At 40.4% G+C, this 23,722-nt stretch overlaps 3 protein-coding genes across 4 annotated transcripts in view; 1 reads left to right on the top strand and 2 right to left on the bottom strand.

Moving 5' to 3' along the window:
- Nucleotides 1-23,722, bottom strand: part of Bru3 (CUGBP Elav-like family member bruno 3) — a 679,691-nt gene that overhangs the window by 425,545 nt on the left and 230,424 nt on the right. The gene's annotated exons all lie outside the window — the stretch shown is intronic.
- On the bottom strand, nt 760-3,727 carry LOC143182947 (major royal jelly protein 9). The gene is made up of 3 exons (XM_076384282.1): nt 3,296-3,727; nt 2,157-2,563; nt 760-1,423 (listed from the first exon to the last, which is right to left on the bottom strand). The coding sequence occupies exons 1-3, from the start codon at nt 3,641-3,643 to the stop codon at nt 940-942; spliced, it is 1,239 nt and encodes a 412-aa protein (XP_076240397.1). The 5' UTR covers nt 3,644-3,727; the 3' UTR covers nt 760-939.
- Nucleotides 13,396-14,388, top strand: LOC143184126 (uncharacterized). The gene is made up of 4 exons (XM_076386141.1): nt 13,396-13,410; nt 13,453-13,584; nt 13,757-13,903; nt 13,972-14,388. The coding sequence occupies exons 1-4, from the start codon at nt 13,396-13,398 to the stop codon at nt 14,002-14,004; spliced, it is 327 nt and encodes a 108-aa protein (XP_076242256.1). The 3' UTR covers nt 14,005-14,388.

Below are 23,722 nucleotides of genomic sequence, written 5' to 3'. Positions count from 1 at the left end.
TCCCGGCATTGCGCGCCCTATTGGTATCCCGAGAGTGCCGCGGCAGTAACACGAACAATTCCTCGTGAATGCGCATTTATCTCGACCAGCCTTTACTCCCCCGCCCCTGGCTCCACGCAGCTCTTTGCCACGACCTTGGGATGCCCGAAAGGTTGATAAAACCTCCTGAAATTAGGGGCAAGGAAAGGGCGCGACGGGGGCGGTTTCGAAGAAGAAAGCACGTCGCGCCGCGCAGCGTCGCCTCCTCTGTCTCTGTTCTGTTCTACTGTCGGCGAACCACCCCCATCGAAACATTTGAACTCCTACTGACGCCCCTGTCACCGGCAGGCCTCGTCGTTACATCTCAAAAGGCAGCAATGAAACGGTTAACTAAATTGCTACACGCTAGCTGTCATTTGCAGGGACACCCTCGCGCGCACTCGTGGCTTATTCTCTCGAGGATACCCGACTGATCTTCCGTGTTTGGTTGGAGCAGCCTGTGGTGAAAAAAGTAGGTGGAATCGTTGGGTGGTATTTGTTGCAGCTGTAGAAAAAGCTTGACTATTAAAAGATGGTATTAGGTATATTTTAGACGAGATAGAGATTTAATTTTTTGATGGACTTTATGTTTGTAGAATATGGCTTCTCTAATTTTAGTGTCTTAATTAAGGTTTGGAAGGCAGAATAATTACTGTACCAATGAAGTTTCATATTGTATTGAAGAGGATTAAGAATTGTAAACAGTTTTAATACGGTATGTAGAACCATGTAACAAATTGGTCACAGGTATCTACTACAACACTGAATTAGATTGATTTATTGTATGAATTGGTATTATGATTCACTCAAAATAGAGATAATTAGACGTGTGTTTACAAGAGACTCACATAATTTGACCAAAAGACGCATACGAAGGAACACTTGAGGTAAATTTGATTAAGATAATTTAATTTATCCGATTCATATCCTGTGCCAGTAGGAAATATCCGGGCTCCTATGTCTTATGCCGGATGGCTCGCAATTTGTCCCCCTAATGATATCATCAACTTTCCCCGTGATTAAACGGAAGTTCGTCTCCGTGGGTTTCAAAGTCATATTTATCGTCTTTTGTAATCTGTTTGTGTTGAACCACAATTCTTCTTCGCCACGAGCGTTTACGATTACTTTGATGCCGCTCACGTACTGCAGCGTCCTCTCATCCTGCGCGACTATCACCACATTCTCGGGCGTAAACGGTCTCTCGATGTTCCAGCACGCGATGGCCGTTAATTGAACTAATTGGAAAAATATTACGCCCCTGCGAGAAGTCGCTTGGACACCTGCCTGACTCGCTCGTTTGTAATTCGATTGGAACACGGTCGGCTCATTATATTTGCTTTGCTTCAAGGAGTACGTATCCGTGAATTTTTGATAAAAGCTGGCCAGGGAGTTGAAGTAAAGGTACCTGAAAATTGTGGTTCGTGTCACTACACACATTTCCATTCAATGAAAACGCTCTCTTCGCGATAGAAAGTAACTTCAATTCACAATCGCGATCACTCAGCTTTCAACTAATGAACTACTGTTTCACTTTACGATCATGATTGCAGTTACTTCACGCGTCAAAATATTTATCTAAGATTCGTGAAACAGATTTTTTAATTATTTGAAGTAGGTGAATTTTTTAAGCACGTGTTTCAGGTGTTCTGAACTTGGATGTACAGGATGTTCTACTACATGGAGGACAATTTTTAAATTGGATTAAATCACCCTTTAGGGTGATCCTAGACATTAAAATAAGACGATCAAGAATAATGAAATTGTGCTTCAAACCTTGTTGGTCAGTATGAATAAAGTATGAATAAAGAAGTAATAAGTATCTGAAAAAAGTAGTGACTTCTCAACCTGAACAGTGGCTAGAATAATCACTGCTTCCTAAAGTCTAAACCCTTATCACGAATTCCCTAGTCATAATAATTCAATCACCCAAATGCCAGCGAATTTCATCACTATTTAAAAGCTCAAAATTAATAACTAGAGGCTCAGTCACAATTTCTTAATGCCTAGACCATTCCCTAAATTATCCTCCACCTGTAGCCAAAACACCTCGTATATCCACGTGAAACGTACACAGTGTACAGACAGTGAAACCGTTGAGGAAGTGCATAAAGAACTGTACATATGACATATGTCACTACCTTTCGTCATAAAATCCGTACGGTGACAATGACATTCCCAGAGTGCCGTCAGTCAAGTCGAATGACTCGCCAGCGATGGTGATGTTCATGGCATCGTCATCAGGGCCGAAAGCGTTGCCACGGGTATTGTTTACGCGCCACGAGTAATCGTGATGCAAGTCATAAATCAGCAGCCCATTTTGATCCACGTCCGCTATGTACAGATAAGTATCGAGGCAGGTTTTTCCAACGTCAACGATGGGCGTAACGTACGCTGCCTTCCCATACAATGCCTGATCATCCGGCACCACGTATTTATGGATCATCTGATCGGTCGTAAGATCGAAGATCAATATTTTCGTAGGACAAACAGCATTTCCGCTGATGCGGCCAGTATCCACCACCCACAAACGATTGCACTCGTCTATCTGGACAATTGATTTCGTTAGTAAGTTCGTGGCAAACACACGCTGCTTCTGAAATATCTAATCTCAATTGTTCTAGTAGTGAAACAGAATTGTATGTATGGTAAGTATAATAAAATAACTGAGATGAGGTGTATGATACACCTCCCTTGGTTATGGAGGATAAAAGAGAATAACTTCAGGAAAATTAATCTTCTATGACTGTAACGTTTCTGCTAGCGCAATTCGGTATATTATGTTGCAGGTAAATTGGTTTCTCGAAAGTTTCTGCATTTGGAACGAAAGTAAAGTACTTGAAAACTAAGTATTCTATGAAAATTTCACATACTTTCGTTAGAGTGACTTTCATTCAAAATCCACCGTTTTCACGAGTAAACTTCAGTGTACTGTAGATTATATTCTATTCAAAGAGAAGCTGCCCTACAAAGGCACTGCCACGCTCGCGAAAAAAACGTGGTCACAGAAAATTAAAACTACTTAAACCATTCACATTTTTTCCGCCTCCACTTTATTCTATTCGCAATCAAGTATATATATGCTTCACAACTATCAAACTACGATCACAAAGTTATATTCCACCGACACGTTAAATCTACACACCATATTTATCCAATTAACGATCAAACCCAGACATACAATTATCCAAGGATATTAAACTACTTAGATTAAAATCCTGTTTCACTAGAAGAACTGAAAGCCTTCCCCAATAATTATTATAATGATCACGACATTCACCGCCAATCTATAAACAGATATCAGGCTGTCGCAATTGAACGGCCTGAACCAGGTCCAATCAGGATATGGCACCAACAAAGGGCCACCAGCTCCTTCGGAAGTTGTCACCAGCGACAACGTAATTGGCACACCATCCAACCATTGCGGGCTCGTTACGAATACACGGCCGTATCTGTCAATGTCGACGTCCTGAGTGAAAGAATTGCCCAACGTGTAGTTCTTCCCCGTAAGGGGGACGTTCGGCCAGACCCAGTCCAAGTATTTCCATTGGAAAGCGACTTGAAGTCCCTGTCCTCTGACGCACTGCAGGGACCCAAGAACCACGACGAAACTTAGGAGACGCACCATATATACGATCACAAGTTTTCGAGCACTCTGAATTCCTCCAGCGACATAAAATCAGCGTTTTCCAGTAGATTCGGCGCCGCAGAAATCCGCGGACATGCAGAAACGCGACTTCGACCGAGTTCGCGATCCAATGTACACTGTTTCACAGAGCAGTGCAGGAACATTCTTGACAGTAACACTGCTACCACTGAGACCGGCCGCTTTCCCTGTCCATACCACTCGAAAGTGTGGCTCACCTTGAACTGGATGCTAAAGGAGGCAGTCGAATGTGTTTCACGATCTAATGGATCACTGGGATGCGTCGGGAGACTAAGAGGTGTGGTCTCGAACTAGGAACTAGTTGCATATTCCGCTCATGCAAGGACGTTACCTTGTGTACTACACTTGCTGCGGTATAAAATGAATAAATTGACTCGTGCGATTCAATACTGACTTCCTCCGTTTCTTTGGAACATGTTGATGTTAGTAGTTAATGATTAGCGTCTGCAGATCTCATTTTTTGTTTCCCATGAACTAAGAATATCTTTGACGCAACTTCCTTGCTTTGATATAGGTGCGTGGAGAATTAAGATTCGCGTGAAATATCATTTCTGTCTATCGTGATTAATAGAATGTTGTACCACCTACGCGAATAAGCTACCAGATGATGGGGTTCTAGATATTCCAGTCGTCAAGAAGTCATTAACCCTTTGATACACGGAATTTGAGAGAAAAATTATGTAAAAAATACTCCACTATGCATATTTAGGTATTAAAAAAGTGGGATACTTTTAATTCCACCATGTTTCAAAGAATTAAGAGTAAATTTCATATCCAGCTTCATGGACACTAGATTCAAAAGGACTAAGAAAAGAGACTCAAACAAATGGAAATAATGTATCTTATTTGAATGTATCTTATTGTAATGTATCTTATTTAATGTATTTTATTTAATGTATCTTATTTAATGTATCTTATTTAATGTATCTAAAAATTAGAATATTTGTAACACAAATATCATAGATTTAAATTTCTTCTAGTTATTAACGTGTATCTACAGTGAAGCCGCTTGTAAGTATGCATAACCGATAACCTTTGATCACTCGTCGTGGTTTCAGCTGCAACATGATATTTCCCGAACGTGTACGATTTTTACGCATTTTTTGCGCGTTGCGGTGAACGAATATACCAGTTGTCAGAAGTGTTAGCGGCGTGCGCGTTGAAACGTCAATAACGAATGCTCACGGAATGTGGTCATGAACGCATTAGCCGCTGCGTGATCTGAAACTGGATCAGCTATTTGGAAACGGTACACGCCCCCGTGAAATAGAGCTAGGAACTATTTTCGTGCAAATTCGCGAACACGACGAAAGTTATTGCGATGTTTGCATTCGATTCGGGCGTCTTCCGCGCGCAAATTAAGACTTCCCTGACTTCGGGCCCGCAAATTACGGCCGAACAGAGAGCATTCGCCCGCGATTTTTACTGCGTCGTTACGCCGTTTTAACTTTTAATCGCTTAATTGCTGGCTTAATTGCGTACAATAGTATATATGATGCAAGCTACGCGATACCCATGGGTATAAACAGAATTGGCAGAACGGAATTATACAGGAGCCTCGTTGCGCCACGTGAACAAGTCTTTTGCCTTCGTATTGCTAGCGCCAAGGCTGTTAACATAATTTCAGGTAATGCGTGCCGCTTGCGAAACGCTGCGTGTATGGATACTCAGACGCTACGCACCGTGAGATATTGCATCAAGATGACACCGTTACAGTGGATGGTATCATCAGTTTCGTGAATGGCAATAAAATTACTACTGTTTTTTAATTATTCCTAATTGTTAGTTTCCACGTCTGTGATACATCAAGCAGAACAGGCGTAATATACTTGGAAGGAATCAGTTTTTGAGATCTTGCTGTGTGATTATTTTAGATGGGGTTGATAGGATTCATTCAAAAGAAAATTAAGTTTAGAGACGTAATCTTTTTTTATGCACCCCAAGTAAAAGATGGAGCACAAATGAAGAGACTTTAAAATAATTCTGTTTTATGAAAAATTAATCTCTTAGCTCGATGCATATCGATTCGTTTGATCATTAATTTAATATAATAAAACGAGGTAAAATCCAACATCTTTGTTAACTCTTTTATGTATTTCAGATATGATTAATTAAGCTCATGCAACTGCGACCACACTAAATCCTTTATATAGGAAACTATTTATAGTGCTTGAGCATAGTGCATATCGAGAATGAGTAGAATTTTTCCACTAACTCTCTCGCAATATAACGCTTATTGCACTCCTGAAAATAATAATCCTTTTTGCAAGGGTGATCCATTATCACAAGTCAAGGGTTTAAAAATAATACGCGACGAAGAGGCTTCTTAATGATATTCTACACGTGGAAGTGCAACATTACACACGAATCATGCAATACCCTCATAATCTCCACGCTTTTTTCAGATAACGTCTAACTTTTTCTTCAACCCTTCTTGATTCTGTCTCGTAATTGCTTTACATGCTCAACCATGTCTAGGTAAGACAACTGCATTTGTTAAGGAGAAGCAGGAATCATAAATCACTTAGCTAGTCATGATTAAGCTGGACGAGAAAACAAATGGGTGGTTAATTTTAGTTTTAATGTGAAGCCTGCAGTGAGTTATTTGCATCCGTTCTCAAGAAGATCTTTATCCTATATGAATTTTAAAAGAAAGATATCAGTCATTGCAATGCACCAAACGTCCACAACTGACAATTTTAAGTTCCACCTTTGATTTATATTCTTCCTGAATCAAGTTTCCAATCAGTTACCTAGTCTTGCTCCACAATATTGATACGCTATTTACTGAATTCTAAAATTTATTCCTTATTTACACAATTGCATTGGAAAGTCGCGATATTGCTTCAGACAGCATTTTTCATTAGACATATTTATGGCAGTATAAAATACCAGAAAAGGATTTATAAAAAATTGTCAAGTAGTACTCGCAATTTTCTGCACCCTTACTGTAAATAATCTACATTCTACATATTTATGTCTACATAACGCAATAATACATCAAATTTAAATGTCAGACACTTTAACCAGACAGAACCTGAAAAGTAAATAATCCAAGGAGATCCAGTGACATTAATATCCTCAAAAATCCTCAAGAAAAATACATGAATTAGTCTGGCCTTCTACTTCGGTTAAATATCACGCATATTTTACCAGCTACTGGTAACCTTGAAGTTCCCGAATATCCTTTCCCTCGTTTCGAAATTCCCTTTGTAACAGCAGCTTCTTGGTTTTTGCGCCGTCACTCCCCGCCGATCAGAATCTGAGCCACTCGAAAACGCACATGGTCGACCGGTTCTCGGTTAAGGTTAATCGAGGAAAGGGGAACGAATACGTCGATTCGCGCAGATACTGTTCGTTATTCTCAACCGTTCGAACTCGGCGAACTGCCATTCCTCCGAAAGCCCGCGTCGTAGAATTTTATCGACGGAGGTACGGGAGAAAGTCCCGCAAGATGCATCTCTCTCTAGTTGAAACAGTTCTTCTTCTTCTTAAACTGAGTTTGGTAAACCCTCGTACAAGTTGAAGTTCTGACCGTGCGGGTGGCGTCGAAGGGGCGTAAGAGCGAAGGCGTCGTAAAAGTTGGACGAAGTCAATTTTGCAGTTGAAGTTGGTAATGCGATTTGTGCCAGAATAAATAGTTCGAGTGGGGGTGAGCACACGGGGGCACCCTCTCCTCTCACGCTACACCTCGTTTCTCTTCGGTGTCTGACCCGCGGACCAATCCGCTCGAGTTTGGTGTCACGGGCACGTCTGTTAGACCTACTGAACGTGACAGCCTTACTGGAAGAAGTTTTACGTAGCCGCGGCGAAGCAACGAGTGGCAACCTAACGAAATAAGAGACTCATTACTTCCAGGAAATTGCCGAGTAGTTGCATTTTCTCGTCGTCGCTCGAATAACAAGCGACTGGATTAAAAAGGTCACGTTCCGTTTCGGCCATTTCTTTTCCATAATGCGCGTCCACGAATGTTGCAGGCTGGTTGGAAATAATACAGATTCCTAAATAGCATTTCAAAATTCCGAACCATTTGTTCGTTTAATTGTGAGAAATTTGGGGTTTAGTTTAGACGACACTGTGATGATACTTTGCTATAAGAAGAGTTCTCTGATTGTCAGTAATTCTATAACTTGTATAATATTTTCTCATTATGTACTTTTCAGTGTTTATCATCATTTTTTGAAACCATTTCTTTAATTTTTCTGTACTGTGCGTTTAGTTATTCTGTACTCTTTAAAAGAATAGGGCTATAAAGAGACAATAATCTACTGATGATCTAATGTATATTTTAGAGATATCCGAAAGATCAAAGACTGACTTCTTTGAAGAATCTAAGTACATGTGATCTCTTGAATAATATTAATATTCCTAATGTCAGTGGTGTAGCTAGGGTTCAGTAGGCCCTTGTGCAGACATCTTTTGGGCTTCTTATCTTATTATTTACTTCACATTACTTAAGCATAGTACTTACGTTATGATCGTCACATAAATGAAATGTGGATTAAAAGAAATTATTATTCAATTACTAGTTAATAAAGAAACTACTAAAATACAGAGAAATAAATAAAGCAAGGAACATTTGTTCTCTGTTTGCAAAATAGTTATATCACGAATGTGAAAAAAATCTATAAGAATATATAAACAAAGCATGTATAAATATATCTACTCTTATTCTATCTAAAGTGTCATTTCATACAGTAGCATTCTACCCTCCAAAGTGACATTCATAAAAAGATATATGGTATCTAAAATGTGATTTTATATATTAATCAAAACTCGATAGATAATAGTGAGCAAATAATAGAAAAGATCTAAGAGATGTAATAAAATATACTTCGTGAATCTAGGATGCATGGGCCAGTGGCCCCCCTGATATTTTTGGGCTCTCGTGCACTGCACACAGTTTTCAATTCACAAAGTATCATAATTCTAATGTATAAATTTCAGTCTGATAATTTAAAAATTTCTATCCAAGGCGATATTTTGAACAAGTCCAGACGCAAACCATCCCTCAAGGAAGGGTAGTGGTGAGCGGCCTTTCAAAGCCCGCCGCAATTAGCATAAGCAGCAAATTGTTAGGAGCTGAGGCATAATCTGCGAAAATGCAAAAATAAGCCACGTTAGCGATGAAAAACGATGATTCGCTCCTTTTCTACTAAACTAGCAATTCTCGCTCCCCTTTTTCCCTTCCCCTGTAGACCTTCACTTTGTCGTAATCCTACAAATGAAAACTTACGCTAATTAAACCGTTAATAGCGGGCGGCGCATGTAGGTAACGATCATGGGTGGTTACTTAAGCCTGAGAAAATGAAATGTTCGGAGTCTGCGTGCGTGTAAACAGCGGAACGCTTTCCCTTTACACATGCGCGCGCCAGCTGCCCATATACATTCGACGGTATAATGAATGGACACATTCTATTAATGAATTAATTTTTCCCCTCTCTCGATTCTTCCTCTGAACCTGCCTCTCTTTAAAAACCGACGTTTCGTAAAATTTCCCTGTATCCTTTACTCCCTGTCCCCTTTCCTCTTGGCCCGAGTAATTAACGGCGGTTTTAATAGCCAAGGAAAATAGTACAAAGCGAAGCGGGGCTTGCTCCTGTTGCGAGTCCCATGATTTAACAGAGGGAAAAGGGGAACAGTTTCCACGGGTCTGCGTTTTGCTGTACGAAGCGATATCGCGATACGCGTTCGAAAATAGCGACGAACAGGGAGAGAAGTAAATTTGAATAACACAATTTGCCGAGTTAAGTTTCGAAAGATGCGTTTGAATGGCTGAACTGGAATGGATTCTGGTGGGGCTGTTATTGTTGCTGCTCATCGGTAAAATACACCTGCCGAAAAAAATATCGAGATTCGAATGATATTCGAGATTATCTGAATGTGGATACATTCGAGATGCTATTCGACTTGATGTACGGCGTGATCGGTTTAACTGAAAGTCCTCTCACTGTTGGCAGCATCGTAAGTGCTGCCAATATTCATTAGAAAGTTTCCAGTTAAACTGATCACCCTGTACTATGTGATGCGAGTATATGGTACTGCGCAGACTTTCTAGTTTGCTCCAACGTCATATTTTATTCCAGTAAATAATTGTGAGGAACTTTGAGTTACAGAAAATCTTTAAAAGATTAGTAACATTCAAGTTCAGTGAAAATTCATGATATTTCTGTTATTTAAACCTAGAATGGAGATCTATACTCGTACCACTAGTCTACTGTTCAATTTTCCACTAACTTTTGCGGCTTCCAGACCATCTGTAGCTCCATCAGACTCATGAAAACAAATAGAGGCAAGACTGTTAGAACAGTCGAGAGGAAGTATAGGGATCGTTTAACCTCCCCTGTTTGTAACTCGCACACTGGATGACACTAACGCGGCACTTTAATTATCGAAAGTGCTCGGTCCTATGACCCGTCACCTTCTTCTTTTTACTTCTTTTTTTTCTGTTGGTTCAGGCGGAGTAAAATCGTACGATGCGCTGTTTTGTCCGTAATTTTTCTTCCGGCCACGAGACAGTGTGACGTGTCGCTTAGCTCATGTTAGTCAAGTAGGATTACCGTAGCCTCACCTGAATCTTGTAATGTTTTGTTGCGTACGAAGAACTGCATCTCGTCAGGATAGAATCTTTACCATACCTAACCTATGAATCCTTCCTACGATCCCTCTCTCCTGTATCCCGGAAGAGTGACATTTCGCTAACAAGAACCTAAAAGGATCTCCCGAGTGAGATCGAGGGTGATTTATCACTGTAACCATGGTCCTGCACACTTTTCCTATCCTGTCACCGTATCTCTCCTTTCCCGAGATATCTTCTTCCACGTCTGGATGGTACACCAACCTGTGCAGTTGACTACTGCTACTCTTGTGTGTCCTATGTACATGTATAGGGTGGCTCAGAGTCACAGATCGATCAAGTAGTGGGCGGTGTGGAACGAAGCAATATTTCTTCTTTAACAAATGTACGTACCACAAATCATGATTTATTTGTCGGTTAGCCTTTATGATTGTAGGTCTTGGACGATTGATGACCCTATACGATTCTGTTTAAAAAAGCGGAGTTGACTTTCAAATTTGACTTTCAAACTTGACTTACAAAATTAAATGCTGGCTAGCTTAAAAATCGTCTTGAATCTATTTATGCTCTTCTACGTTTACTATGACATTTTTATTTGAGTAGGCGATTCCTGTCAACGAGTTAGGCATTGATTAATAATTCTGGAACGCCCTGTACAACCCTTTCGCTAGGCTTCTTGAATATAAAAATAACATTATTTATTCGTCGACAAGCTGACAGCAATAAAAGTAGAGGGAGCATTAATCATCGGCTTGCCCAGTTTATGTCGATTGAACAGCTGCCGTCCAGCTCTGTCGAATTGAATTACGTTCGCACCGGGCGCCTGGCATCTATCAAATGCAGACGCGCTTTGATCAGCGCAGTCAATTGTGGCTGCGCAGGGTTTGTAAACCAGATTGCTGGTAAGATGCTCCGATCGTGCATCAAAATGCCGATTCAGTTTAATTACATTCCGTTTCAAGCACTGATACCAGTTCAAAGACAAGGGATGAAAGTAGTTGACGACTTCCATTCTATGGCCACATAAAAACTTCTGCGGAGAATTCATTGCATTCAGATGATTAAATTCAAGATTTTAAGTATTCGAATAGAGGGAGTTACAGTAGTATCGAACAGCACCTAAGCTTAACTATACTGAGCTTAACTATACCTTTAAAAAATGAAATTTAATAGAGCGGTGAAACTACAAAAGTGAGAATCCCCTCTATCACTTTTGCAGTTTGGACGCTTCTTTCTTTTTCATTTTTTAAAGATATAGCTACTGTTTTGTATTAGGCGCCGTTTGGTATTAAGGACACTCACCCCTCAACTCAAAATTTTTAATAACTATAGTAATATTCAAATATTCAAATATTCAAATATTCAAATTTTCAAATATTCAAGTTGTCAAATATTCAAATGTAAAGCAGAGTGATCTGCCTTCTCAGAATTATCGAACGTGGCCTAAAGTTGCAATTTACAGCGTAATTAAAAATGTTCAACGACGAGTAAAAAATTGTTCCGAAACTACTTGACGATAAATCTGCTGAAATGTTCCTTGGCATTTCCTCGTATCTGATTCAGTGAAACTAAAAATGTCGGTGACCAACGTAAAACTGGCACGTAAAACCGGACGCAATGGTGCAGCGCGCGCTGCTAGTCCCGGGGAAAACGGTTGCGTTTCAATTGTCCTTAATCGAGTAAGTTCGCATATAGTTGTTTGTTCTCCTCCTGTCGCCATGGCTATTTCACGTGTGACCCACTGGAGCAGAATGGCCGCGGCTCTTTTCCCCGGCCGCTCGAATGTCAGCAGCCAGCGTCTGTGTAAACACAATACAATGGCGCTCGCTTTTCGTGCATTCAAGCACAGTTCAAAAACGAGAGAACGTTGAAAAAAAGTAGGGGAACAGAGAAAACGAGCGAGGGAAAGAACGCGTGTACATAGATAGAAACTGTGCGTAAGGGAAACCTTGTTAAATTGTTCCGCTTGGTTTTCAATTTGCAGCGTGCACGGGGCTACTATTTTTCGCGTCCACGCGAAAACAGTTCTATTTTTAATTTGCACGACAGTCTAGCTCGAGGATAACCGATGCTGCACACGAAACTTTATAACATGGTTTGAGACGCGCAATACAAACGCGATATTTCAGTTTCCTGTTTCGTCACATGGATTTCATCCGTTTACGAACTGGAGGGTCGTAACTTTCGATTTTATTTGCGAGTCAGAGAGATCAAAGTTTTTTTTTTTTTGGACCTCTAATTAACGACTGACGTATCGTAAATTCGAAAGAGCTTACGAACCGAAGACAGAAGTCCTCTTCGTAAATTTACACTGCATTTTCAAGTGCACTGTAACGTTAATATACATATACTGTTGGAAGCTCAATTGTCAGTGGATTTGATTATCTCTCCAGAAAAGTACATTCAGATGACACTCAATGCTCATTGCCGCTGTGTCATCTCACTGACAATTTCTGAGCAGGAACTCAGCTGTTGGGAAACAGTACACTATCGTCCACAAGTATTTGGACACATTCATATTATTGTAATATGTGGAATACACCAAGTAGAAACTACAAACCTCATCTCAGACGATTATACATGTACAGCTATGTCTACACTGAGGCAGCAACGAGACAGATTTTGGTGTTTCTAACTAAAAAACTATGCAATCTATATATACATTTGCACCTTTCATTGTTACAATATTTTAGTAAATCCTAGAACCTATTCTCCAAAAGTGTCCAACGTCTCCCTTATTTTCTACACAAGTAGCGACAAAATGTTGCCCATTATTGCCTTAATGTAGACATAGATTAGACTGATGAGAATAAAATTTGATAGCAGTTAGTATAAACATAAAAGTATAGATATTTCATGATTTTCCAATAACATAAAAGTGTCCAAATACCCATGCACACTAGTATACCCATGCACCTATAATAAAAATATTATTATCCCTACCCTCGAAACTCTTGCAATTGCTCAAGCTCTCCAAGCAACGTGATCGACGCTCCCAAAAACAGTAGAAACTGTACAGTTGTAGGGAAACTGTGAAGCAATCTGTAGAGGGGCTTAGGCGGTCGCGAAGTCTCGCATGGACATCTCGTTAGTATAATCATTGATTCAAAGTTCGTTACAGGGGCGACGATCGATAATGGATTTCGGTTGGGTGGGAAAGGGGGTGTGGGGTTAACTTATAGACGAAGGTTAGAATCGGCGGAACGGAGAAAAACGGGGTGGCTTGATTGCTAGGCGGATCGCAGTCGGTGATTTGAGGCAATCTACCGGGTTCTTGTTACTCCGGACGACGAGTAATAACCGTAATGGGAGTCGGTCTTCGAAGGTAACTATCCTTCTTTGGGATCTCTCCTTCGATCTTATTGTCAAATTCATCGGAGAGCCTAACCACTTAAATCAGTCTGCCGTGCGCGTGATTTGTAGAAAGATTCTGCGGAAACGGACCGTTTTTAGCAAATGAGTCGTAAATTAGTCACGGGTCTCGTTACCGATTACAGCAACACTGGCCACGAACGGAAAAACGTCACGGTGCTTCGACGGATTCGATTAGCTGCTGGAAAGTTTCGATGAATTTCATTCCGCCCCGTATATCTTCTCTGAGTGGAGGTTTCCTTAATGGTGAACGCGAGGCAAGTGAATTGAAAGTTAGTCGTTGCCTACTTGAACAATTATAGTCATTAGTGGTTATAAATTTGCGATTCGGTGTGTGTAGAAAATTTTCAGGGGAATAAGAAGCATTTTTTAGAGGACACTTTATGTATTGATATCTCCTTATTCTGAAGAGTTAAACAACAATTTGGGGAAATAAAATCAGTAGCGAGGAGTTTATACCGAGAGGATATTGTATGTGATAAGTAGGAAAGTGTGAGAAAGCGAGTTCAATGAAGTTCCGTGTGGTTGCGATAAATTCGAGATAAGTAGTTTCAGATATTATGGCCAGACACTCTAGTCAGACCATTATTTCCATTTTCACGTGACAGAAAGATATCTCACTATACTTGAGAAATAAAAGCGTTATTTACTTTCCTTTCAATTTGAAATGACTCTTCAATTTATAATAAACACACATTCTAACTTCACTTCCTCTTGAAATAAACTAAATAGACTGTCATCTTCCTACTAAAAATGTATCAAACAATTTCAGTGAAAAATGTTAAATAAATGCTATTGTTTCCCATGGAATCAGATTATTTAATTAAATAAACAATGACTGATATGGTCGAATGGATTCTACTGAAACCTAATTAAAAGAAACCTGACAATCATGCACCTGTCAATTACTTTTGTCATTCTCAACGCGAGCACGTCACCGTGTAGACGAGAACAGGCGTAAAAGGGAGCATTTTATTGGAAATCATTGCGCGGCCGACGTATTATTTATTCGTATTTCCATCGAAACTTCGCTGCCAGCGCGTCGAATCAGCCTGAATAAATGATACGCTGTTATTGTGCCGACATGACGCAGTCTGTCAACTATGTCAGTATAGGTGGGAAAGTTTCGGTACGGCCCTGCAGGGTTCCCAACGCCGCGTACCTGCCTCGAAACTATTTCCGATATAATTCCACCACGACGATACAAGAGTAGCAACCTTTACGTCTCCAGCACCGTTATTTTCATAACAGCGGATGATGTCGTCTGTGCAAAGACTATCGAAAATACCAGAGAATACCAGGCTGCTTGCATTGTCGAGGTTCTGCAGACGTTTCAGGGTCTCCGTAGAATGGAAACGGACGAAAGGGTTTCCTTGATCTTAACAGCCCTCCCCTCGCCCACGGAAAATTCGTCTTAATTAAATTCCTGGCTGACGAGAACGTAGGCGAAGTATCAAAAACAGAAAATAAAGCATATTTTATTTTCTGTTTTGCGCACCGCAAATTTCAGAGCGAATTTATTATTCGAGTTAAATTGATTATGGAATTATGCTCCGAATATAATTATTTGTAATTTTCATGATCATTATTCAGTAACTTGATACGCTGGAAAATGTTTCAGTATTCATTGAGGAAATTTAATTTGTTTCTGAAATTTAATAATTACACTTGGTACGAACATTGGCTCCCACGCAACACTCATAACGAAATTAATTAATTTTTCGGGTTCGATGCGAACCTTTATCGCGTCCCGATATTTTTCCTCACGCACAGAGATAGCATCACGCCCCCACGTTCGGAGCATTTTTCAGGACTCCATCGCAGGCACCGACTCGGCAAAACAAACGGTTCGAAAATTCGTGAGAAATGAATTTGCGCTGAATCGCGCTGGGCTGTCCAAAAAAGGCCGCGTCAAAGAAGTTTGTCGGCTGACAAATGGTCGATCGCCCTAAGCAAAGCTTCGTCGAAGTCATTGTGGCGGAGCCATTAACCGTTGGGACGGTCAAAAAAGGTATACGGGCAGGAAGTGGCGGCAGGCGGAGAAGCGAAAGAGCGAAAAAGGAAAAGGGCGAAGTATCTGACAGCTAATAAACAACGGTCCTCTATTCATAGATTTTCACGTGGTACGATTGCGCCATGCGATAGAGGAGAACAAGGGAGAGAGACGAGGCGAGAGAGAGGTCCCTCTGCGAGCATTGGAGAGGGAACGAATCGCGGCGGCTCTAAACAGCGCAATCAATCTTCCCTTAATGAACTCTTAATTATTTTGAGGACACGGCAGAGCGGGAAAGGAAACTGCCCATATAATGGAGGCACAAAGTGCGCGCAACCGGGGCTGTACGCAGCTGCGGTGAACCAGTTGCCGCTGTAGGAAAAGAGGCCGCGGTTTAGAGGTGGTGCTATTAGATAAATATAGGGAGCAACACAGCGAGCCACGAGGGAGACAACGAAAATGGAAATAAAGGGCCACTCTGCAACTTCTCGCTCACTCGCGTTGCAGCATCCCCGTCGAGAAGGAGCGCAGGCCAGGTTTCCGACACGAGGCTGTCGCCAGTCCCTGCCCGACGAGGGAAAAAAGGAGCGTGCTCGCCGAAGCGAACGACGCGTCAGAGGGGGGCTCCGCGAGGATGATCTTATCTACTTCGTTTGCTTTAATCACCTCCAGGAAATAACTCGTTACTCAGGACTCGATGAAAAATCTTTATTGGCGCGATAAAGACGCCCGTTTGGAATTGGAAGCGCCTCGTGCAAGTATCGTTGCCGAGACGCATATTTCTCTCGCGCCGAGGCTATTGCCACGCGACTCGCGATAAATTCGTGTCGTATGGTCTCGCGATTCTGGGATCAAGAGGGAATGGGGATCGTGGCCGTATTCGGGAACGATTAGGGAATTTTCGCGAGAAAATCTGCTCCATTGAGTGTCGTTGAAGGGAAGAAAAATTAAAAAACATTGCGGGTCGAGTCACGAACGGCTATAATATACACTGTAGAAATTACGTGGGCTGCGCGACGACATAACTTCGAAAATTACGCGAGTAGGGTACCAAAAGTTTGCGCGATCTAACTACTACGAAGTCAGTCCACGGTGTGGCCCTTATTCACCGCCCTCGTGGGACTTGGCCACGACCACTGTTATTACAGCGAGGGTTGGTCCCGGCTTACCGAACGTGCCGACGAAAAAGTCCTGTTTAATACGACGAAATTCACTATGACATATCCGTCGCGATATACCCTCGCCCATTGAATAATGAATTTCATTCACTATGCATGCACTTTTGTTAACGCTACTTCTGCTTTCTTTCACCACTTGGAAATTGTACGGAATTTTATATTGGGAATCATTTTTATGGAAGTTCGCCGGAACTTTCGAGTTCTCTGTTCCTTTTACTGCGAATGTGCGGGGAACTCGTTCTGAAGAATGCTGGATATTTTTATTACTTGGGATGGTTTTCCCGAAAACGTTCTAACCATGAATTAGATGAATAAATTAGAATGCTGAAAATAGGTAATGCTTGATTTCTTTATTTTATTTTTCCCATGTTAAATAATTTATAAATTGTGTAGTAATGTTTCCAACTTAATATGAGGCACGTTGAACTTTGAATTATATGTTCTTATTATACAGGGTATTCGACAATATATGTCAGAAATTTTAAGAAGTAATTTTGTATGTAAAAATAAGAAGAAAATGAACGTTTCAGGCTTTGTTTCTCAGTTATTAGCTGTTGAGAAAACGTTTCAAGTATGCGTGAAATATGTCTGACTTCAGGCTTATTCTACTGACTTCACCGTGTCTAGCTAATGCATACTGACTACTGCTTCAATCCCTGTTAATCCACTGATTAAATCTCAAATCAGACAAATTTCACGTAAATTTAATATGTTTTTGTAACAAACGACTTTCCAAATACAATTTCATTCTATTTTAACATGTAGAATCATTCCGTAAAATTTCTGACACTTGTTGTCGAACGCTCTGTATAATCTTCTTCTTATATAATCTCACTAACGCCTCACAACTTTTGCCTTCAAAGAAAGAGAAACATTATAGTATAATTCCACTTTTCATAGGCCACGAGTGAAGGCTGTCTTCATTCACTTAAGTATCAAGCATATACCGAGAAATAGCAAAAGTACAGAGTTCACTCAATGCAGCCTCCAAAACAATGAGCTCTCGTAGCCATTATCTCATTCCTTGGAACCGCGTATAGCCAAAGGCGACTCGCTCATGAGTTTGCTGATGTCGTGAGAAAAAGAAACTGGATGTCGGCAAAAAACGATCGACGCTGTCTACGCGATGAACCGTCATTCATGAAAGACAGACGATGTGTGACCCTCTGTCTCACTTCGTTTCCCTCGTGTCTATAGTCCGCTTCCTTCTAGGAGCCTTTGGAGACGGATCCTGTTTTTTCCGCTGTCGCTGCATCTTTCACAGAACAGAAAAACCCAGGCTCTGTTATTCCAAACCGGTTCATAGAGACAGACAGAGCGTGGGAGTGAAAAAGATGGTAGGAGACAAAGTTTCACACTTCATCTGTCTTTCGAGAGAGGCGCATTGTTTCTTGAGAACTTTCTTCCCTCTTACTTGCTGTCAGTTTTTTTTTCTGAGCACCGAGGAAATCAAAGACAAGATGACCAGAAATGAATCGTCCACGTTTGAATTATGTAAATTAACTCTAGAAAGACCTTCTGATGTCGTCAGCAACTGGACAAAATCTTTTACTATTTAGTATGCACTACGAAGTAACTTAAAAATTTGTTTTAATTCTGTAAACTAGAATTAAGTTATGCCACTCTTTTTTGAGATGCCCAAGGAAGAAAGGACAAAATTTTGTGAAACTCATAAACATTATTTTAAATATTAAGAATCTTTTAAGGGTCGCCTACAACATCACAGTGTTACTTACGTTAAAAAATAGAAGGATATCGTTCTAGGATTAAGACTACTTGGAGTACATTATTGATAGACAAGTACTATCTTTACTCTTGTGTAGAATATATTGCGAACATCAAGACATCAAATCGGCCAACAATATGTACTTACTATTATAAAAATTGCAGTATCAGTAGAAAATAGACAAAATTTACACTCAGACTGCAGTAAGTCTGTAAGTGGTACAGACTATTTTTTGGTCAGCCTTACGATTGCAATTTTACAGAATGAACAATCAATTTTACACACAACCATTCATAAATAATTGAGTAACTACATAGAATATTTCTAGAAATTCGTGAAAGTCAAATTTAGTCACTCATCTCGAAAATACAAACTCATAAAATCCACAGTTATAATTTCTCCTGGCGTGAAACGTGAATTACGATTTCCCCAACTTCCTCGGTCGTCCTTATGGAACGTTAATAGAACCGAGTCGGTTTAAACTTTCTCCGAAGCCAACACGATTATTCAGACACGTTACTCTGTGCTGCGCTGAAATGGCTCACTGATTATCGCACTCGCGGCGCTCGGTTGCGAAACGCATTACGTGTGGCAAGTGGAAAAGCAGGAAGAAGAAAGCGGCGTATCGATAAGCACGAGTTCGCGGGCTGTTCGTATACTAATAAATCTACTTCAGCGCTTCGACTGTCGATATTGATGCCTCCGATGAAAGGCTAAACCGCAGGCTCGATGTATTACCGCGAGATTAGGGAGTCCAGTGTGTGGGTACGTCTTTCATAAGCGATGGCAAAAGCGAATAAAAGTGTGCAACATTGCAGGACGTCAAAGTAACACGGTGAAAATTTTGACAAGGTAACCGCTCACGCTAAAATGACGATGTAACGCTACAATGACAGCAGCCAATATTGCACGTCACTCGAGAAAAAAATAGTGTCAAAGGGGAGACAAAGTTCTGTGGCTGTGTGTTGTCAAAGGAATTCTAACGAGTAAGAGTGTCTTGATATAGGAGAACTGAATAGAGTGTAGTGTTGCTATTATATAAGTAGTTAAGATCATTGTCATGGTCAAGTAGAGTTGTTCCACTTTGTGTGAAGTAAAAGGAACCCAAGGATGCTAGAAGAGGCTTCTCATTCGCAATGGCGTGAGGACCAATGTTCCCTGAATCAAATTTCTGATATTGAAAGTGTACTATGCTTGAAGAATATTCTATCTATTATTTTCAGTTCCTAATATTTCTTCCTTTTTTACTTTTCTATACTCTAACTTTCTCTCTTAGGATTTAATATTGTCTCATAGTTTCTTCTGATTTTTCTGAAGTCCGTATTCCTTTATAAATCCCTTTCCTTTCTCTTTTAATCTCATGGAGTCTAATTTTTTCAGTATATTAATTTGATTCAAAATTTATAAAAATGTTCTTACAAGTATTATAAATAATAGAACAAGATTTAGCATCAATTATATAGAGTGTTTAATTATGACAGGTGTCGAAAATTTGAAGAGGAGATTCTACACCTCAAAATAAAATAAAAATTCAGAATGACAAAAATGTGTATGAGGCCTCCTTTCCAAGTTATTAATCGTTGAAGTTTCCTCTAGCCTGCCAGAAGTGTATCTGACTCATTCTACTTGTCGTCATGCACAAGTCTGCTCAGACAGCGGTTAGTAGAATGAGTCAAGTCACCTCTCAGACGTACTCCAGAAATTCTTCAACAATTAATAACACTGAAACGAATCCCCAAACGCAATTCCCTCATTCTTTATTTTCGTCCTACCTTGACATTACCCATTCCACTTTCTAACACTCATTGTCGAACACCCTCCTCTGGACACAATTTCCCCAAACTTGTTTTCACCAAACCGAGACCTTACGCTCATTCCCTGAATAGTTGAACCCCAAAAATTTCTTCGAACAAAGGAGATAAGAGTCCAGCATGAGAATTTACCTCCAGTGGATCTCGAATCTCCCCGAGTCGTTGTATCGTTCACCTTGGAGAACAATTCTGTTCTGGTAAAGAGGAGGAGCAAGAGAGTTCGATAAGAGAAACGACGTCGAGTTGGCGAAAACAGGGTTCTATTGGTCAGGGGCAGGGATTCGAGCGACAAAGCGGAAGAATGGAAAAAATTGACGATCGTTTTCGTTCCATGATGCTGACCCAAATTTCACCGCGGTGTTTCCGCACCGTTGACGCAGCAAACGTTGTGAGTCCCCCTTTTGCATCTCTTCCCTTCGTTCCTCTCGCTTCCACGCCCGCGATCTCCTGCTGATTTCGGCGCCGATAAAATCGAACATCCCAGCGGACCGTAATTTCTGAACGTACCGACGCGATTATGATAACGCTCTTTATTGTCAGCCACAATAAAACTCTGACGTCGTTATAATCGGGAAATCATGATGTTCGAGGAAAATGGTATCACCGAAGTTTTCACCGAGGAGAAACAACAAAGATGCTGGTCGTTCTCTTCTTACTAACTCGTGAAAACTCTTCGAGTGAACGATCTACATTGCAAATCGTGGAATGTTTGTAGAAGAATCGCTTGAGATAATGTGTGCTCTCTGCTAATTGCATCCCCCTCCTTTTATTTTACGACTGCCCCTTTTCTATTCTAGTTCGGAGAATCGTAAGAATCCTGTCTGTTTGGTCCGTTTGTGTGTAGAGAATGAGTCGACATAGTTTCTGGATTGTTTGTAGCGACAGTAATAGAAGTGAAACTTTTTATGCTGCAAAATGCTGCTGTAAGATATCACAGAAATTCTAGACTTCTTAAAATTAAGTAAAAAATTCAGTTACGTATATAGCTTGCGTTTACAAATCAAAATCAAGTTGCAGAACATTAAAACATGTCTCATTACAGTATTTTCCAATACGAATCAATAAAAATAAATTACAATCAAACTTGGTCTCGTTAACTAATTACCCTATTACCCATTCATACAACTTTCTGAGAACTTAGTTCCACATTATCGACTACCTTCTCCAATTCAACCTAACATCTCCATTCTTCTGTCTCACATTCTTCACATTCTTCAGTTTATTCAAATACGAAAATAAACATCAGCCGCTTATATTACGCTTCCCAAGACCTTCTTCTCCAATTTCATTTATTATTTCAGACCTATCCTAACATAACGAATGCCCACTGAAAAATATTCTCATGGAATGACGTTTCCGTGGAAATGTAGAACAGTCGAGCTGACAGATGTATGTCCAAGGATTTCGAAATATTTCGCTTACATGCAAACAGTGAGTTCGGGTAGAACAATGTGCCTTTAGCCTGGCCGAATAAAATGTTACGTCAGCCATTGAACGTTCATCGGAAACCCGGCCTCGTTGGCTGACGGATACCGAGGCTGGTCTGCTAGTCGATAACGAAATTATCTTAATCCAGGCCGATCGATTGACAGTTAGTCGATTGCACAGCAGCGGTAGATGGCTCTGAGTTGTATAGACTGACGGCGGCAGCGTGTCCATTGTGCGGTACACATGAAATCGATGTGTATTTTGATGCTACCAAGTCTGCGATAATGTTCTCGGTGAAAGACCGACAGTCAAGTGCTGCTCCAAAGGCGTAACAAGTCGAACATTCCCTGTGGTCGCGCGACGAATGGCTATAGCGCTGTCCGTGTTCAGTTATAACCGAAGTGCAGTTACGTAGTCACGAGAACTAAAAATTCATGATACCCCTCTCTATGCTTCTCATCTGTACGAGGTACTGTATTATTTATATATTAGCACTGCGTGTGCTTAGTAACTGTAAAACGCTGGGTCTGCAGGAAGGTTCTACATTCTACTCTTAATACGCTTCTATCAATAGGGAAGTTTGAGGGATTCATTGATCCACTTTACTATTCAGCTTCATTCGAATCAGAAGATTTACTGAAACATGTATTCCTGGTATTGCATTCTTTAGGAATTCCAAAATGGACACCATCATAGCCGTCATTGGACTGAAAAGTTCGTGTAACTGGTTTGAGTATTTCAGTAGCCGTTTAAACCACGCTCCAAAGTAGCTACATAGACAGTATCTGTGATCTCTAAATGAGCAGGTAGACGTAAAGTAATTGGATATGACTTGCCTATGTAAAATGGGAATATCGATTTCATTGCTCGTTAATCGGGACGTTCTTTTTCATGCTAATAACACGCGAGATGATATGCGGGGGAAGGAAGGTTGAATTGAATTATGTATCATAATTGCTGCGTTCGATTATGTAGTAGGAAGCGATTACAATTGAATCTTAATGGCTGTAAAAAATACTGGATGCCTAGGTAAAAGGTGCAATTACTTGATAAGTAAAACACTAATATATTCTGTCACTTTCAGCCTCTCGATAAGCTTGAACCAGCTGTTTGATTGAGAAATGGACTATAAGATCGCGCGTAAATTTGTTGACACTTTGCGAGCACTAATTTCTCAATCACTGATAAATGACTGATACCAATCGTTGACCTTGTTCTCCTTTCAACGACAGGGTCGTTTGATCGTGAACCGTAACATTCTCTTTGAGAACGTAGTCAGCGTTATTTTAATTCAGTATAAGTGTACAAAAAATCCTTGACAAAAACACATTCAGAGGGAGAAAAATTATCGAACAAATACGATTCTCGGAGATGAGTCTTGCAAGAAGGTTAATTGAGGACCTTGCTCCACTTTTCGCGTACAGAGATTATACAACACGCATAATTGCGGGTTTCGAACTAAGACGAACGATTAATTGATACTATCAACACTGTTTTCGAGCTGGCTATTTATAGCAAAGATAGACCATTTTTTGTATTTCTGTCATTGTCAAAATAACTTTGATATATCAATCTTAAAAATTAACAAGACTCTTCTTAACAAACTTATTTTAAAGTATTCAGTATGTTTAAAATTAAAGAGGTAATTAAATGACATTTCAAAGCCTTGTTAGAAGATAATTTGTAGAAGGAAGACAGAAAGTGGGTTTATGTCTAGCTGGAAAACACGTCTGATCTAAAGAAATCTTGAGCGCGGTAATTGCTCGAATAATGGCAGCTCTGAATCTCGCAGAAATTGCCGCGCGCTGCTGCAGGGATTTATTAACGTAATCTGCTTAACTTCAGCGACACCGAACTGACCCAGTCCGTATCTTTGTAATATTCTCACGTTGAAAGAAGAATAAAAGGCGTCTTCACTCTTGCCGTATTCTTTCCATGTTATCCTCACATTTTGA

This window comes from Calliopsis andreniformis, chromosome 9, assembly GCF_051401765.1.
Source record: "Calliopsis andreniformis isolate RMS-2024a chromosome 9, iyCalAndr_principal, whole genome shotgun sequence".
Classification (NCBI taxonomy): domain Eukaryota; kingdom Metazoa; phylum Arthropoda; class Insecta; order Hymenoptera; family Andrenidae; genus Calliopsis; species Calliopsis andreniformis.
This window is presented reverse-complemented; position numbering and strand designations above follow the sequence as displayed.

Coding starts and splice junctions, on each gene's coding strand:
- LOC143182947 (XM_076384282.1), bottom strand. CDS start 3,643: ATGGTGCGTCTCCTAAGTTTCGTCGTGGTTCTTGGGTCCCTGCAGTGC. Junction 2,564..3,295: donor TATCTGTTTATAGATTGGCG/GTGAATGTCGTG, acceptor TCAATTGTCCAG/ATAGACGAGTGCAATCGTTT. Junction 1,424..2,156: donor TACGGATTTTATGACGAAAG/GTAGTGACATAT, acceptor CACAATTTTCAG/GTACCTTTACTTCAACTCCC.
- LOC143184126 (XM_076386141.1), top strand. Junction 13,585..13,756: donor ATGGGAGTCGGTCTTCGAAG/GTAACTATCCTT, acceptor TACCGATTACAG/CAACACTGGCCACGAACGGA. Junction 13,904..13,971: donor GCGAGGCAAGTGAATTGAAA/GTTAGTCGTTGC, acceptor CGGTGTGTGTAG/AAAATTTTCAGGGGAATAAG.